The 18,597-nt window shown below is 35.0% G+C and overlaps 1 protein-coding gene across 1 annotated transcript in view; it reads left to right on the forward strand.

Annotated features, from left to right (window-relative positions):
- Positions 1-319: 319 nt before the first annotated feature.
- Positions 320-18,597, forward strand: part of RBBP8 (RB binding protein 8, endonuclease) — a gene marked incomplete at both ends in the record, with an annotated part of 31,850 nt that continues 13,572 nt past the window's right edge. The window contains 9 exons of the mRNA XM_080610734.1: positions 320-431; positions 5,583-5,625; positions 7,810-7,905; positions 9,739-9,851; positions 11,664-11,739; positions 14,179-14,348; positions 15,673-15,774; positions 16,845-16,942; positions 17,599-17,726. Of these exons, the coding sequence (XP_080466860.1) occupies positions 320-431; positions 5,583-5,625; positions 7,810-7,905; positions 9,739-9,851; positions 11,664-11,739; positions 14,179-14,348; positions 15,673-15,774; positions 16,845-16,942; positions 17,599-17,726 (938 nt within the window). The remainder of the gene's footprint in view (positions 432-5,582; positions 5,626-7,809; positions 7,906-9,738; positions 9,852-11,663; positions 11,740-14,178; positions 14,349-15,672; positions 15,775-16,844; positions 16,943-17,598; positions 17,727-18,597) is intronic.

The following is an 18,597-nucleotide window of genomic DNA, read 5'->3' on the forward strand; positions in this document are numbered from 1 at the left end:
AAGTTTAGAGTTGGTTTGAGAGGGAGTATTCTTTTAGTTTATAATTACTTGTAGCAGAATTCTTAGCATCTTCCAGATGTTCAGGGTGACTGTCAGTGTGTAAGTACAACTTGACAAGGATAGGCAGTAAACTTTGTATTTAATCCATAGCTGCAAGTTATACTCTGATAAATGCAAAAGTAAGTGTTGTTGATCTGTCATTACAGGCATACACCTGTCTTCAGAAACAGCTTTATAACTATGTAATTTAAGACTTAAAGTGTGAGAGTGAGCCAGTTCTGCAAATAAGTCAACGAAGTTGGGAGCAGAAAAGAGCAAGATGAATGCATCTGGAGGAAGCTGTGGGAGCCCTAGTTCTGCAGAACCTACAGGAGATTTCTTCAAGGAATTATGGTCCAAACTGAAAGAATGTCATGATAAAGAAGTACAAGGTAAATTGTTAATGTTTGGGTTCACAGAACGTTCTCTCTTACCACATGGAAACTTTGAACCAGAGTACTAAATAGATTTTTAATGTCTTATGTTATGTGGAAAGTTGGACTGGATGATTGCAAACAGTTCTTACAGATTTACCGCCTAAACCTGGCTTAATGGGATTAGATTTAAACTATCAACGGTTATAAATTATTTGCTAGGTTGTCCTGGGCTCAGGAATGAGCAAGCAGCTGCCTGGTTCTGAGTTACTGGCTGGGCTTAAATCATGACATAGGTCAGTGAAGAAGAAGTAACACAATGTTAAATGTGATCTGTGTTTGCTTAGGAAATATTTAAATGCTACTTTAATGAATTGTGATTCAAAGTTTCCAAATCAAGTTATTCAGTGGATTTATTTTTTTCTTTTACCTTTAGGTTTAGTTACTTCAGATATGTTAAAATGGTTTGCATTGTTGATTTCCCCTAACCTACACAAAATATCACTGCAGGTTAATATTACTGAAGTGAAAATTATTTTTTCAGTTTTTAGTGTTCTAAATTTTCTCAATGAAACTTGTGATAGTTGCTTATTCTTTCATTGTATTTTATAACCTGTGATTTCAGTTTTACTATGAATTGACTGTTAATGTCTGTTTATTCTTCAGCAGTGCAAGAAATTCACAATCAAAGATGAATTATACACTGTGTGTGTATTCTTACTGTTTTATAAGTAGTGTTCATAAAATGTTTTGCTCTAAACCCATCATAAGAAGTTAACATTTTGTTCTGCTAATGTTAAGTTGCATGATCCATTCTTTTGGATGGAATTAGAACAGTATTTGACTGAAAATTCCAACTAGCATATCCTTATGCATGAAATAATTTATATTAGGTTGGAATAAAAGCTGGTGAGTTTTATGAATCATGCAAGTGGACCTTTGTAGCTATACCATTCCAGTGGCCTTCTTTTTCCCACCAGCTCAAAACAATTCCAGGTCTGTCCATTTGGGTCTAGTTATATTATCCCATCTTAATTTCAAAAGCTGGAGTGGGGGGTGGGGTGGGAGGCGTTTTATAATATATAGATGTTTCATACCTCCCATTGAAAGTCTTGATTCAACAATTTGCAACATTGGGCCTTGACACTTCGTGTTAGTAACTTAAACCGAAAGCCAACCAAACAAAAAATCTTTCAGTTCGGCAACTGAAAGGAAAAATGTACCAGATAGTAGCATTTTGTTACATGGAGAAAAAAAAGTATGTCTAAAAATTTTAAATACAATTTTATATTGTGTCCCAAAACATAAAAAAGAATCTTCTTTATTTTTTATTACTTTTTTCTTTTTATTTTTTCTTTTTATTTAATTCTTGGTGGTTCTTTCCAGAGTGGGTGTGATGTCAACTGCAGATAAATGTGGGAGTACTGACAGAATGGGATCTGGCAATCTATGGCATGTCTGAACAACAAAAACTGAACAGACAAAAAGCTCTAATGTAGAGGGTAATGTTAAGTGACCCCTTCTCTAGTTTCTTGGGATGTGCAGCACGTGATTTTTCACGTTTTGGTTTTCATTATGCAAGTGAAGATACTCTTTAGAATGCATTCTGGGTGTGGCCATATAATTTTGCCACTAGGCAATGTTTTTCATGCCTAGCCCTTTGTCAGTATGTCCCGCACTATGTTAGGTAAAATTAGGTCTTCCATGATAACATCAAAGGCATGCCTGAAGGATAGTTAATTTTTTCAAAAGGTGGGGATCCTCTTATAGAAAATGGTACTGGGAGATATTTTAGAAACATCAAACACAGGCTTGCCTGGACTTTGCTTGTTTCTGAAGTCTGTAAATAAGAATTAAAATTGACTCATGAGTTTCCAATCTAAATGTCAGCAAAATTTATTTTAAAGATGGTGGAAGGTGGATTAAGGGAAAGTTAGTTGGAATACAAGCTTTTTGCATGTAAAATGCACAGTGTACTGAACACTGTGATGGTAGAATTCTAATTATGTATTACAAATCCATGAAAAGTAGGATTTATAACACATGAACTTGAAATGGTGAGGCATTTTATACAAGTTATAATATTTATAGATCTATAGAATATAGACTAGAGAATACTTCAAACTCATAGAGTTTGAAATGAGTTTGATAGAATCTTTATATTACTGTATTGCAGAGTGTGTATTTTTTTCTACCATGTTAACTAAACAAACCCAGCTGCTTATTCTTTTAATATTAGTTGTAGGATTTCCAAAGATGTTGGGCATGGTTAATGCCAGTTGGCTTTTCGTGAATTCAGAAGTCCTCAGCAACTCAGAAAAGTAGTTATTAAAACTGTATTTACTCTTATTTTCTAGCTGTTGATTATGTTGGATACTTGCATAATGCTTACAAATTAGCAAGGAATTTAATAATGGTGTTTATAAAGTGACTAATTTCTACCCAAATAATTACATGGATACTTGTTGCATGTGGGTCTTACCAACATGGTTCCTGGGGATGAATTCAAGTCTAAAGTTCTATACTAAAAATAAACGTATTTCAGCATAGAAACATGAGGAGAGTTTTGTGTACAAGAAATGGCCAATTTTTTTCCAGTAATTTCTTTCTTCTGAAAAGAAGGAGTTATCAATAAGGAAAAACCTCTAGTCATAGAAGCAGAGAAAATTGAGGTATGCAATCTCGTTGATAGATTGCTATAGGAAAGGAAATGGCTGGAAGTTCCTCAAAAGTAAAGAATTATAGAAAACAGGGCTGGAAGGGATCTTAGGAGGTCATCTGGTCCATCTCTATACCTTTAAGGTAGGATTATGTCTGTGTTATTGCTGACAGAAGCTTGTCCAACTCGTTCTGAGAAAACTTCAGCTGTAAAGACACTGCAGTCTTCCTAGGCACTGTCGGTTTTAAGAAAGTGCATTTAATGCATTTGAAAATCCATAAGAATGGAAATTGTCATAGCCATTAGCTGAAATATTACAGGTACATAGTCTAATGAAGTTGCAAATTTCATGAAAGTGTTGTGCGTGTAATTAATCTGCCTAATGATAGCTTGAAAGTCTACATTAATTTAATGGGGACAATGTGTCATTTACTAAAGCACTTAAAAGCTTTATGTGAAGTAGATTTATATAGTCTGCAGCTTATCTGTTCCATAGAAATATTATGTAAAATATAAAATTGAATTGGGAATGTAAATAGTGTAGTTCCACATAAGTTTATATGCTCACTAATGTGTTAAATAAGGAAACCTGAAAAAGCTAAGCTCTTTAAATAAGTATGCTTAAAATCTCCCAGTGCTCTGGAAAAGCAAAAAACAGAGATTACACCTGATGTAGAAATTCAATGCTCTTGGTTAAATGTGGCAAACTGGTTTCCTGCCTTCTCATTGCAGTCATTTGAATTAAGGAAAAAAATGCAACCTTTGAATAACTAGTTTGGTTCCTCCTTAATTCAGGTGAAAGGGGAGATAGTGTTACCTGTAGCACAGTACTGGGCCTTTTGTGGCTCAGGTTGCCAATGTTACAAGCCTAAATACTTGCTGAACAGACTACCTGTTCATACAGGAGATGCATTGTTGTGCAGCTTCATTCCTTCCGATGGGCGTGGAGCAGCATTGAAGCACTCTTTATAGGGGTTATAATTGCAGATGCCTAATTGACTTGATGAATAGCAGCTACTTAAGAAAAATAAACCCTCTTTCTATGCTGATCTGCATGATAGAATGAAACATCTCACAGGTGCTGAATACTGAAGAGATAAAAGAAATCTTACTATATTTCTTAAGAACTGTTTTGTTGGGTTATTTTAAGTAGTCTCTGTGCATTTTTATCTCATTGTCTCACTGGCACCTTGTCTGTGGCACGGGTTCACTGAGGCCCTGGCTGGTCTGACTGTTATACTTTAAGTAGCCTGAAGAGTGAACCTTCTCCAGCAAGTAGTTTTCCCCTTTGAGCTGTTCCCAGTTGAGAGTGGTTGGGAGAAGACAAAAAGTCTGTTAGCTGCCTTAACCAACATTTTCTATAGTAAGGTATAGTGTGGGTATGTGTTTTGGTTTAAATTCAAAATTGTCAGAAGTTTTCTTTAAAAGTGCTTTTGTTTCGTAAGTTTATCCTATTATCCTAAATAAGTAATGCTTTTACAAGACACATGAATGTTCAACCTGAAGTTGCTTACAATTTTTCCATAGTTTGAAGAAAATATGGCCTTGCGGAAAAATAGTTATATTACTTTCTTATGTCATACAAAAACTTCTATTGTGTTTGTATTTAAGAAGATGTTATACCATGGGAGTCCGATCATTTCTGACCATTTATTTAGAATAGGAATGGCCTGCTTGTGTAGGGATAGTATCACATAAATTTCATAGCACTTCATCCCACTTGTTAAGCTGTGCTGTACTTAAAGCACCTTTATCTTCCTGCCCCCCCCCCCCCACGCATGCGCCCAAAGCCATGCAAGCAGATTGGCTGGACTGCTGTCTAGCCCCTGGGCTCTCAGCTGGCCACTCCTGCCAAGAGCATCGGTTGTATTTGCAAACCTTTCTACTTCTGCATGGAACAGATGTTTATGAGTGTGTGGGCTGTAATGGGAGAAAGGCCACAAATGAAATACCATTTCTCAGTTCACCCTAAAATGTTCCAAAGCAGCTTTCACTGAGAGGGTCTAGTAGCATGCCTCCAAGAGTACGTTAGCCTTTTGTGTTTTAAAGCCTCCAATCATGTATTTTGTAATGTTTCCTTTATGTGTATACATTGTAATACATCTTTCAGTGCAGTGGTTGGGTGCTACATTTCAAGTGTAATGTTACACGTTTATGTGTACACAGAACACTTTATGCTACTTATGTAGTCATAGTCAATGAAAATATATTGACAGTGCCTAGTATTCGTGTGTGGTTTTTGTACAAAGGTGGTTTTATGCCTATTTAAGTGGGAATCTGCTTGTTTGTTTAAGAAGTCTCTACTTCCTAGAGATCATAATAGCTGTATGTGTTTTCAAGATCCTGTTTAGAACATGCTCAAAAAATCCAAAATGAACCATTTTCTTTCTCTTTTGCAGATGTCAGTGGCAAAAGGAGAGTTGGTTTATTGTTTCGTTATTGTTACTCTTTTTTTTTTTTAAAAAAATCAGATTTCTATAACATGTATTTTCTTTTTTTCCACTTTTTAGGCTTACAACTGAAAATATCTAAGTTGAAAAAGGAAAGATGCTTGTAAGTACTCACCCTAATGATCTAATTTATTAAACAAGCTGTAATTCTTGTAAGATCAACTAAGGTTTTATGGATTATTCCTTCAGATGTACAAAAAGGATGAAATTATCTTTTGCTGCTGGTGTTAACCTGGTGTATTGCGAATTGCTTCCATTTCTGAAATCTTAAATTGATCAGTTAAAGTTCTAAATGATGAATATTATCGGTGATGTGACAGAACACATACCAAATGGCTTAATTGTTGTTGGAATCTTTCTACAATTACCACATTGTCGATACAGTACTGTTACATAGGAGGTCTTGTTCTCCTTGGAGCATCTGAATACCTGAGGTTTAGTATTTCAGACCTGGTAATCAGCTGACAATGAGCGCCTTATTTTGTATCCCACTTCAGCAGTGGAGCTAATGACTTGTAAATGCTAGGTCAGAGACTGTTCATTATACAGTGCCTTCATAGCCAAAAATGTCTGTCATGTTTGTCAGGTGCACTGATGAGAGTGGGGGATAGGTGGAAGGCATGGAGTATTAGCATATGTTAATTTATTTATTTATTTATTTACAAATAACTCAATGCCATAGAATGACTTAAAGGTAGCTTGAGAAAATATTTTTAAATTTGATATTTTCTGCCTTCTGTAAGTTGCATAAACCAAAAAAAGAAAAAAATGTGGTTTTGTTGTTTTGTTTTGTTTTTTAATGCCATAAGCATCAGAAAAATACAGGCTGGTTTAGTCAAACTTTAAATTTGGCTGTACTTCTTTAATGAACTAAGGTAGCTTAACTTTAACACTGTCCTCCCCAAGTGAAAGCACAAGTCCTTAATGGTCCCTGATGCTGTTTGCATGTAATTGTTTTATATGTTGTATATGCAGCTGAAAAGGACAATATTCGTCTGGGTGGTAGTATAGAAAAATAAAATATCTTTACTTAAATTTCAGAATTAATATGTCTGATTGTACGCTGGAGGCTTCCAGCTGTCCCATTCGCTTTATGACCCATGATTGTTAATTTCTTGTATTAGTGTATATGCCAGTAATATGAAAATGTGTTTTACTTAATGTGTCTTAAAGGGGTAATGCCAGCCTAAAAATACGCCTGTGTGAAAGAATTATATCAGCAAGTTAGTAAATATGTTTTTGTTTCTTGTTGTGTATGTGCTTAGCCTTTTGTGAGCCAATTTCGTGGCTTCCTCAAATTATCCATCACAGGCACACTGAAAACAAACACTTGCTTTCATGGAATATACAAAGGGTTCCATGGTAAAAGGAAGAGCTGAGAATTGATTTTCTAATATTAGTCATTGTAATGTTAGAGATACAGCTGCTTAACTTTTACTGAAAGTTAATTTCCTCACGGAAAACATTTGTGTCCTTGTTGCTCATACCTTCTTTCTATATTTAAGTGGTGGTGTGATCTGATCATTAAAGTGGAGGGGAGCTAAAATTGAGAAGTTAATGTTGCTGCTTTTTCCTTGGCTCTTTTGAGGAGGAAATGTTCTTTGTTAATTGCATAGTCCTGGCTTTTAGAGAAAGTACTTCATCCAATATCTTCTGTTTCTGAGGTTCTTGGAAAGAAAGTTCTCTATATTCGTATTAGGGGAATCCACATTCTGCGGACTCTGAGAACTGCTTCTTTAGGAACTAAACCTCTAATGGCTTGTGAGCTTTACAAACCTACTGTGGTTTGCCACACCAGAAGATTCACTCACTGCTAAGTCAAGGTCAAGACAACCAGATTGTGAAAGCCCCCAGTTAGCTTCCCAACAATTCTGCGACACAGTAAAATAAGTAAAGTGCTTGACCTTACATTCCCTGGAATTGTTGCTTGAATACTGTTAGCTTTTATGTCCTGATTGTCATCAACTTAATTTTTGTCCTGAGAAAAATCAAATTTATCAAGAGAAGCTCAGATGAATTAGAAACTAGCTGCTGCTTTCCTAACTCAGAACATTTCTAAACTACCATTAGTCAGAAACACTTGCTTAGTTTATCTTCAACTTAGTATTTGTGCTTACAATAATCACATTTCCCAAGAAAAAGAAACATGCTTGATAGAATTCTGTATTGAAAAACTAATATCTGTATTTTAACTATTTATTTTTTTATATTTGTATTGTTAACTAGTTATTATTTTATTTAACACATAGAATAACCTTGAACATTTTTTTTCTCTGTTTGATTTTAGGGATGCAGAGAGGCTTGAAGAGTTTTATACTAAGAACCAACAGCTCAGAGAACAGCAAAAAGCACTTCATGACACTATCAAGGTTTTAGAAGACAGGTGAAGTAGTGCCTTTGAGCTTTTGGGTTTGTTGTGGTTTGCTCTTGCAAAATATCCAGAGCTACTCTATAAGCTGGGTGGTTTATTTTTATTTTGTTGGGTTTTTTGTCTCTTTCTGTTTTGGTGATGTTTTTGTTGTTTTGGTTTTGTTTTTAGTAAACCAGACCCTTTCCAATACAATCCAAATGGCATGAGATGTAGAACAAAGCACAGAATTCTGTAAACTATGTTATATAGTTTGAAACTCAGGAAATAACTAGGAATATCACTATGAAATCTTTCAGATATGAGGAGGTTTTTTTTACCAGTTGTCTGTTCTACATAATTTAATCGCAGGTTCTGTCTTTTGCCTTCTTTTGGACTTAGACATTCTGATCACCTTTCAACAGTCTGCCTTTCTCTTTTACTTTCCTGTTTAATCTGGTATAGGAAAGCAAAACCAATAGATGTGAAATTACAGTGCATTTTTTTCATCTTTAAAAATTATACTTGTTTTGGAAAGTGTATGTTGAATTTGCTACTAATAGGCTCTCGGGAGCTTTGTGGGAACAAGAGACCATTACATTGTAAATTATTTTCCCACATGCCTGTGTTATTTTAAATTTTAGAGCCATGATACTCAAATTTTGCTTTGAATTCTGTTTTCTGTGGAAGGCATTAGGGATAAATTTGTAACTCTGCAGGTAATAAACTTTCACACCACAAAGGCAGAGAGACATTTGCAGAGTGAATGGACTTTTCAAATCCCTTAGCAGATGAAGTACTTGCATTGTGGAAAATAAAAAGAGTATTTGAAGTGGTTTAATACAAGGAGATGATAATAATGTGTTTATTACACAGTCAGATAAGCTAGTATGAAGAGGCATTTCAGTATTTTACTCTTTCCACAATTCCACAATGCTAAAATACCCATAAACCAGGATGACTTTAACTTCCAGTGTTAACTGTGGAATTGGAAATGTGAGTTTTGGTTTGTTTTAATTTTATGTTGTTACTTATTTTTTACTTCATGTGCTAGCAGCAGCAATGCAGAACTCTTGACTAATTGATCTTTTATTTATCAGGCAAAAGAGAATCTGGTTTTCACTTTGGTAATACTGCTAGCTTTTTGATTTGTACCAGAAATACACTTCAGTTATCACCTGGAAAATGAACACTCATTTCATTGCATGAATGAATGTGTCAAGATGGAGTGATTCATAACAAGTCCTTTTTTAATAGCAGATATGCTTTAAACAGCTGATCTAAACTATTAGAAACAGCAGAGGCAATGCCTAACATGGAATTCTGGATCCACTTCTGATCATTGGTGTCCAGATAAAGGATTTTGTATTTGGTTGGTATTTGTTACAGTGTAAACTTATTATTTGTCCTTTTTATTTGATTGCTTTGTTTAATTACAGAGATGTATCTGTCTTAGATGAAGTAGCAATTATATTTACTGAAATGATTTGTTTATGTCTATTTGCTTGAATTAATAATGAATGATAATTTATATCTCACAATGTTCTTAGTAGGACGTATCACAAAGGTTTTCAGTGGTAAGGTGTAGCATGCTCTACTTTATTAAATAAGGTAATGCATGTTGGTTGAGAAGTATTCAGTACCTACAGCCATTTATACAAACGTTGGAGCATGTAGTATTAGGTCATTCTGAAATCTCAAAATACTGTGATGTCGACATACAAAGCCACAGTACTTAGCAGTGTTCTGCATCATTGTCAGAAATTTTCTGGTTTTCATTGTTCAAAAGGCCAGGTAAGTGTGGGTATGCTTCATGTATGGCAGTATTTTCTTAACAGAGGGACTCTTTTCTTCTTAATTTTATTGTAGGTTAAGAGCGGGATTATGTGATCGTTGTGCTGTAACTGAAGAACATATGAGAAAGAAGCAGCAAGAGTTTGAAAATATCCGGCAACAGAATCTTAAACTTATCACTGAACTCAGTGAGTTTTATCCATGAGTCTCAAGACAAAACACACTATTTTGTAAACTAGTTCTTTGTGAATTCCTGTAATTTGATATAATTTATGTATGGTGAAAGCCCAAGAAGTTCATCTGGGGGGTACTTAACTCTACAGCCTTAAAATATTCAACATACCAATTACTAGTCATTTGACCCACCGTCTTAGATTGAAGTGTTGATACTGAAAGTGAACTGATTTGGGAAATCTTACAGTGTAAAGTGGCTACTTTAGATAAAATGTGGCTGCTTCTGTTTATTCCTAGGGCTAAGGCAGAGAATGACTGATTGCCAGCTTTCCTAAGGAAACCCTGACTTCAGAAGTAACTGGTGATCAGAAAGTAGCAAGTTCAAACAAAAGTTACCTGGGTCCAGCTAGGATCCTGTAGTTGATCTTGGAGTTTAAGTGCAGTAAACCCATACCCTTCACATAACCCTCTGAAGCCACAAAAGAGTTGCTTTACACCAGGAATCTTGTAGCCAGCCCATTTTGAAATCAGGAAGTATGTATGGGACAGGAAAAAAAAAGCCTGTTTGCTGTAGGTGACATGAAGGCAGGGCACAACAAATCTCATTATAAAAGGGTTTGGAAAGGTTGGGATTGGCTGTGTAAAGTGCTAAATAATATAGGGCAGAAATTTAAAATATTAATGGTATTTTTACCATTGATTAATTATTTTGTATCATTTAGTTGTCTTGCTTGAACAAGAAAAAGCCGACATTCAGCAAGATCTCAAATATGGGAAATGCCAGACACACAAAATAGCTTTTCAGTGCTTTATTTAATTGTAAAAATATTAGATTCTTTACTAATATAAAATACATAATTTTTTCAAGGACTTTTAATATAGGATATTTAAATAAAAATATTCTGAATCCTTGAGTTTAATGATTAACAACAAACAGAGTACAGCCAATCTTTAATTGAAACACTGAGCCTTGAAGATCAAGGTGAGGCGGGTTAGCTACAAATCTTGATCACTCTCTGATAGAGCAGTAGTCTTCCATGGGTTTGCCTTAAGTTCTATATGACAATTTGTGTTTCCTGCAACCAGCAAAAAAGGTCAGTCAAGAATAACCCAGAGGTAAAATATACAACAAACAAACAAAAAAAACAACAAAACCCAACCAACCAAAAAAAAACACAAGAGAAGAAAAATAAAAGTTAACAGAGAAGTTGGGAGCTATCATTATATTAGTTTGAGACAATGTGGAAGAAAGGCTAAAATTGATGCAGTAAGCTTGTGTGAAGTACAGGCTGAATAAATTTGAAAAAGAAAAGTAAAGTAGAAAAAAATCTGACTAGTCTGTCTTAAATTCCAAAACATTTATCTGATTTTTAAGAAATTGTTTTTTTTTTTTCCTGTTCTCTCCAACTGTCTGGTTGCTGCAGTGGCTAAAACCAAATTCTGAATACTTTATACTATGTAGGCTGTCTTCAACCTAAGGAAGCAGTTTTTTCCATGGAGCTGAGTGAGCAATTAATTCATCTTTACAACACAGTCTCATTTATATGTACATAGACAAAAGTAACTAATGATGGTGCAGAGCTAGTATTACGATCTGGTAATTTTGACGCTTCTATGTTTTCCAGCACAGTATTTTACAACCTTTTTAATTACTAGCTTGAAAATTAATTTTGGTAAGCCACAGAGAAGGTATGTGGTATGATATTACAGAATTGGTTCTGTTTCCTTAAAGGGCCTGACGAAATTAGATGTAATATATAACATGTTAACATGTGTGCATTGACTTTTATTTTTTTCCCCCCTCTTTTTTTCAATATAAATTGCAGTGAATGAAAAAAACAACTTACAGGATGAAAATAAGAAGATAACTGAACAATTCCAGCAGTTACAGAAGGAATTGGAGTAAGTTTTGAGGTTTTTTTTGGATATTCCCCTTCCTCCCTCCATTCCTCAGTAGTAATGCCTGGGAATATAAATATCTTAAAAACTTGATTTTTTTTTTTTTTTCTTTTTTAATAGGTTGTGAAAAGATGTTTTATGTTGTTGTAGTGGCAGTACACTTAGCATCTTTGTATTGTGCAAATTTTTTTGCTTTCTTTCAACTGTGCATCTTTGTTTAAACTGAGAGACAGAAATTTGTCATAGAAATTCAGTTTGACTTCGTGATTGTTTGAGATGGTTTTAGGTCACAGTGCATAGCAAAGCCTTATGTCTCATTCTTCTATTCTTCTGTTGACTTTTTACCAATTCCTTTCTCCTAGGTTAAGACTTTAGAAAAGTAGTTTTACAGCTAGGCAAAAAAGTATCAGGATCTTGTGATGAAATTTTTAAATAAACTTATTTTCAAAAGAAAAAGTAAATTTCAAAAGAGAACCATAAAAATAATGAGCTACAAATTGAGTGTCAAATTGTAATCTGATATGGTAGCAAGAGTGTGCCAAATAGTGGTGTGGTTAATGTGCTAATATGGTGCACTGTGCAAGGCAGAGGTAGCATTCCTTTTTTGTATACCTATGGTTTGACATCATTTTACCTGAGTTTTGACAATCTGAACAAGTTGTTCATGCATGGGAGGAATGGGACAGGATGTGTGAACTTGATCTGTCAGGCTTTGTCTGCATGTCATCTTTAATTGTCTTTGTCAGAAAGTTTTGATAGAGGAGTAAAACAGCTTAGAATTTAATTCAAAATGACTGTGGTCCTATTCCTTTGTATTTCTTGTTTGCACCTTAATAATCCTTTCTTTTTCTTTGTGCATTTAATCTTCTCAGAGTTAACATATTTCATGACCCTATGAGTACTCTTCTTTTAAAACCAACTAGTAACAAATTCCTATGTTCTTCCTAATGTATAATTTTGTAGAATCCTCTATAAAATGGAGTTCTGTGAAATTTTAGAAGAATTGAATTATCTGAGTCTTTATCAGATGAGAATATCATTATCCATGGGTGGAAACATTGAGTTTCAGATAAATGTTTCCATGATTTAGAAATTATTTATTGCATCTATATGATGTATGTATGAATTTGCAAAGTAACTGAATAAATACATTGGTTTGCTGTTTGTTTTGATTTGTTTCTTAAGGTATTGTTCATAGATGATGCTGGGTTTCAGTGCTTCTTTTGTAAATATGCTAGGAGAGAGGAGTTATGAAAGGACACAGTAGAATTCATTAAGACTTCAGAACAGCAGTGCATCAGTGTTTGTCATTAAGTGTTCAAAGTTAGTCAGGGTAAAAAGCCCAATTGCAAAAATGCTCTTTTCTCTCAAGCCAGGCAGCTTTCTTCAGTTTTTCATTAACTTATTTTATATAAAATCTTGTGGTTCATTTCAATGCAAACAGAAATATATCTGTATTTCCTTCTCTTTGCTTAGATCAAAACCTTACATCCTTCTCTTTGTAGTTAGGAAATGGTCTTTCAGCCTCAGTTTTCTCTTGAGAGTCGTAAGGAAAAATGTTACTGCAGAAAGATGACCAAGTAAGCCAAGTTAGATTTCCTTGTGGTTTTCCTTTTATTGCCACTTCTATTTCTCACTACCACCTCAATACAGCAGGTAGCAATGCCCTTATTAAGTACTAAAAATACTTGTATTTAAGTTACAAGACCTGAAATTAATGCCTTTTTGTTGTTTCCTTGCTATGTCTAGATAGATCTTTTGGAGAACAGAGACATAGTTACTTGTTACGCTAACTTTTATATGCTGACTCTGCAAGATATTAGAGCTGACAGCATGACAGAAAATAAACTTCATAACTCATGTTTTACGTTACTCACTTTACTTGGTTTATATATTGCTTTTTACACTGCTTTCTAAAGACCTTTGTAAGGTAAGATGTAATAGCCAATGTTCTGGAGGAGGATTGTTCTTGAGTGTAGTGCTGTTCATTACTATGTAAAATTGACAAAAAGCTTTTGTATTTAAGAGAGTTAGTATTGGGGTATGTAGGAACTTCCATAAAGGGGGAGAAATGCTAGCTCACCCATTTCAGCATTCTTTCATTCAAGTAGCAGAAGCTTCTGAGGGCAAGCTAGAAATTCTAGTTCCTAGTTTCTTCCTGGGAAAAAGTCTTCCATAGTGCAGTAGTTAAATGTTAACTTAAAATGTGAAGAGCTAGGGGCTTGTATGCTGTTCTTGGGTGTGATGGGGCAATTGTGAATTTGTTGTTTAATGTGTCTAAAACCTGGGTTCTAGTACTTTTTTAATCTCTGATATTACTGAGATGGCTGTATTTTCTAAATTGGTTCTTACTTGAGCCATATGATTAGCCTGCTCCCCGAGATGAAAGCTCTTTATCTTGCTGACTTGGGGTTTTATTTGACCACCCAATTTTGTCTCTAGAGAGCGAAAGCAGCAAGAAGTGGAATTAGAAGAAGGAGTCATTCCAGATTCTCCGGTTCCGACTTCTTCGTTCTCTGTGGTTAATCGTATGAGAAGAAAAAGAGAGAATAGGCACATCCGATACACAGAACATACACACCCAGACTTGGAACTTGCAGAAAGCAACAGTGGTATGAGTATTGTGTTTTATATTTTTTAATTAACTTTAGAAATACTTCTTTTAAGGGCTACAGAAAAAGATGATGTATAAATTTGATTGCAAAGGTAACATTTTTTCCAACTCATATCCTGCTCCGGCAGGGGGATTGGACTAGATGATCTTTTGAGGTCCCTTCCAATCTCTAGCATACTGTGATACTGTGATACTGTGATATCTCTGGTGTAAATGCAAACTTGGGTTTGACTGTGCGTACAGCTCTGTCACCACCTAGTGGAGAGTGACATGTTCTCCCACATTCAGCAATTATTCTGCAATTAAAGTAGTACTGCTGAAACTGATATTTAGTTCTAGCAGCTAAATAATCTTTCTTTTGCTATTACTGATACACTTGCATTTGTTTTGTGTCAAAGTCCAGAAGTATTGTGCATGCTTAATTTCCAAAATTTGTCCTGTAGTACTCTCACAAATATAAGAGATATTTTTTGTGAAAGAAGGGGGTTTGTGCTTGTGTTTTAAAGATAGACAGAAAAAATGCTAAGTAATTCAGGTGCTCTTACTTGTGGAATTTTAAAAAAAGTGTTTTAAATAATATATAAATACATCTAAATATGAGTCTTGACTAAAAGCCTCTGTCCAAAAACAAAAAAAGCACAACTGTGGGATGAAGAGAGTGGGTTTGTTATTTATGCTTTTTATTTTGCATATGTAACTTTAGTGCTATGAATAGTTTCTCCTTTTTAAACATACTTACTTCTCTCCATTTTCTAGAAAAAAAATAAAATTAAAAAATTCAGCTACTAAATGAGGCTGAAGTTAAATATGTAAGAAATGGTGTAAATACCAATCACAGATAGTGGCTGTGGAAAGCTGTTGGTGTCCAGATAGAAAAGACAACATGACACAGAGTTGATTCATGATTCAAATCTCAGGTTTTTCACCTTTTCATTACCTTAGTTGATGCATAAAATGGTTCCCTTGGATGGTTTACTCTGTAATAGTTTTGTTGCCATATTAACAGGACAAATATAGATTGAATGTATACTTTTTATGTGGTCAGTACAGAAAGTGATGTAATTATGTGTCAGTATTATTTTATGGCTGACTGGGCTCATGCTTGTGAGAGAAAGGATTAATATGTAATATTTATGACTAATTTGTCATAGTGATACCTCAGAATAAAAACAAACAGATGTGCTTAAATTACTGAATCTACTGACATATCAAAACCTCGTGTTCAGATGCTTTTAAGATCAGGATCATGGTCTGTATCTACGTGAAATTATCACAACAAGATACCAAATTTCACCATGTGAAAATGTTTCTGCATCTTCTAGAGATTGGAAAAATTCCACTGTATTCCACACAAGTGAACAGTCCCCACAGAGAAGAGATACTTGTGGCAGACACCTGTGATGCAGAACTGTCCCCTATACCAAGTAAGTGTATTAGTAGATTTAGTTTTAGTTCCGTTCAAAATAAGGCAAAAATGTTGTAAAACTGAGGATTCATCAATAACTGAGGGTTCATCTCTTTAAACAAAGGGGCTAGAATAAGGATTTTGGGGTTAATCACAAAATTGCTGTTGAAATGCCTGTCTTGTAGTGCCTCTGTATATACCACTAGGTATGTCATCTGGTGGCGTAGCATGAGGGCTCAGTCAAGAAATAAAGAAGCTCAGTGTAGCTGTTACTGCAGATATGTTAGGTAACTTATCCAATTGTCTTACATTTGATTTTCCAACTGTGCAGGAGATAAAATATTTTAAGAATTGCACTTACTGTCTGACATGAATATGTAATGTTTAGAAATGCTACTATTTATTTTTCCCTTTTTTGTGCATTAGTACAAGTCATATGTCCTTGTCCTTAAAGAGTTCTTTGACTAGAACTTTCTGCATCCCCGACTTCTTTTTCTGTGAAGTGTTTAACTATAAATGACTGCAAGAATCAGCATGTTAGAATAATTTGTGCAAGTCAGGATTATGGTTCTTGTACATTCCTCCCATCATATTACCTTGCCCTGGTTTAATAAACTGAAGTAGTGTTAAACCCCTGAAAGAAGGGAAACTTATCTATTTGTTTTCCTAATAAAAGCACAAGAATACTAATTATAACTGTCACCTAGGAAATACGCAACACAAGCATTTTACTACAAATATACATTATCATTGTTCTGCATGCTTTTCTCAGACTATTCATGCCCTGGGAGTTTGAAAAGCAACTTTTACATTGACTTGTCTTTGTATTTTAAGTCTGGGGAGCTGTATACAACTTGGAAACATATTTCTCTGATGAAATAGCAGTTTGCTCTCTTTGAAATTCTTCTTTTGCCCCCCCTTCTCAACTTCCCGCTTCAGGTTCAATTTTTATCTGACGCCAAGTCAAACTATTTACATAGTTACTAGATTTGTGATCCTTTTAGTTCTGTGTTAGTACCATCTGTGTGAGTAGAGTAAGATACTATAATATCTATATGACTTACTGTGAACTTCTTTCTACTCATAAAGATAAACCAAGGATGGGAGGCTATCCTGTTCCAAAGCCATCTTTTAACTTGGCTGCAGTCGTCGCAGAAACAATTGGACTTGCTGTTCAAGAGGAATCTGTAAGTAGTATTCCCAAATTTCTTACATAATGAGCTTTTTATGCCAGTTGTTTTCAAACCCAGTATTTTTCTCTTTTGCATTAAAATTTTGCAAAAGTATTCAGAGTTGCACTAAGCTCACTTTGGTTTGCTTTTGCTTACTCATTACAGAATTGCTGTAGCAAGCAGAGAGATAACTATGCTGAGCTGGCCGGGGGTTGGGGAGGAGGGTAGGGGTGCAGTTCCTGTTGTGTATACAACTTTCAAGTTTAATTAAGACAGTGGACTAAATCCTTTGGTCTGCCCAACTGTCTTGGTGCAATAATTGAGTCTAACACACTAAAAAAGATTATTTGGTGATGAGACTGTTTGGTGACTCAGGTGAGATTACTTGATTGGTAACTACAGTAAAAATGATGGCATGCAGACTGAGGGGGTTTTGTGTCTGTGTGTTTTTGATTTTTTTTTATTATTATTTTTTATAAATGTCTCTAAGATTTCTGTAAAGTTGATCAAAATTTCAGTTATTGTTTAACTTTTATTATGTTACAGAGTTTTGAATGTTTCGATTTGAATGGGTTTTCATGGTGTTTGTGTGCACACCTAACGTATTTGTAATTTTTAATTCTAATGGCTTCTCACACTTCCTTTCTTTGTTTTCCTTCACCACTTGCAAGGAGTCCCAAAGAGTACTGAGTCCTCCCCACACTAATACTGTTATGAGCCAGGCCCCAGACAGCATGCAGTGTGAAGACTCAAGAAAACATCCAGTCTCTGAATCAAGAAATGATGACAACAATTTAGGGTGTGTTTCCACTTGGTTCTGATAATATTGTTTTAAGCAGGCTTATATGAAGTTCTAGTTTTAGTAGAATTTAAAACCTTACAGCAGTTTGCTTTAAAGGTACAGACATGGGAATAAGTATTTTGATATTGTACAGGCTTCTTTCAAGTAAATAACATTAGAAGCAAAAGAACTGATAGAATTTATTCTCGGACTGATGAATCAGGCTTTCTAGGTACACATTCCCTCACTCACTGACCTCTTGTTATTGTGAGGTGTCTTCTGAGGCCTGTAAGCCTGGGAATAAGAGGCCTGAAGTGGAGGTAGGAAAATTATCGTAAAGCCTTTCTGCTGACCAGATGTCATACCGGTTGACAAGTTGCCTTTCCCACTCTCCTCAGGATGTTGTGGTCTAAACTGAAAACATTTTTAGTCCCTATTTGTCATCTTAAATGTATGTTTTATTGATGACATGTCAAAAACAGCATACCTGAAAGAAGCTTGCATATTTTTCCTTTACTTGCAGAAGCTTTGAGAATCTTCTGTCATGGTTATAAGATCCGTACAAGAACCTAGATAGACTGCTGTCGCAACCATTCTCACTTTCTTCCAAATAACTGCACTGAAAGGGAGTCCTTTGGTAGAAGAGATTCCTAGGTAGGCTTAATTCTGTCCTTGGTTCCCAGTTGAATGTGGAACAGCATTTCACACCATACTAAAATGAAGGACAGGGTCTGCGATTTGTTTGCCTTTTACAGCTCTAAGTGCAGCAATACTTATTTCTAGACCAAAAATTTCCCTTTTCTTTTTCCTTCTGTTTCAGTTAATACTAGCAACTCTGACAGCTTCAGAGCAGATCACTGATAGGAAACTTCTAACTTTTGTGTATCCT

The sequence above is a fragment of the Psittacula echo genome, assembly GCF_963264785.1.
Source record: "Psittacula echo genome assembly, chromosome: 2".
Classification (NCBI taxonomy): Eukaryota; Metazoa; Chordata; class Aves; order Psittaciformes; family Psittacidae; genus Psittacula; species Psittacula echo.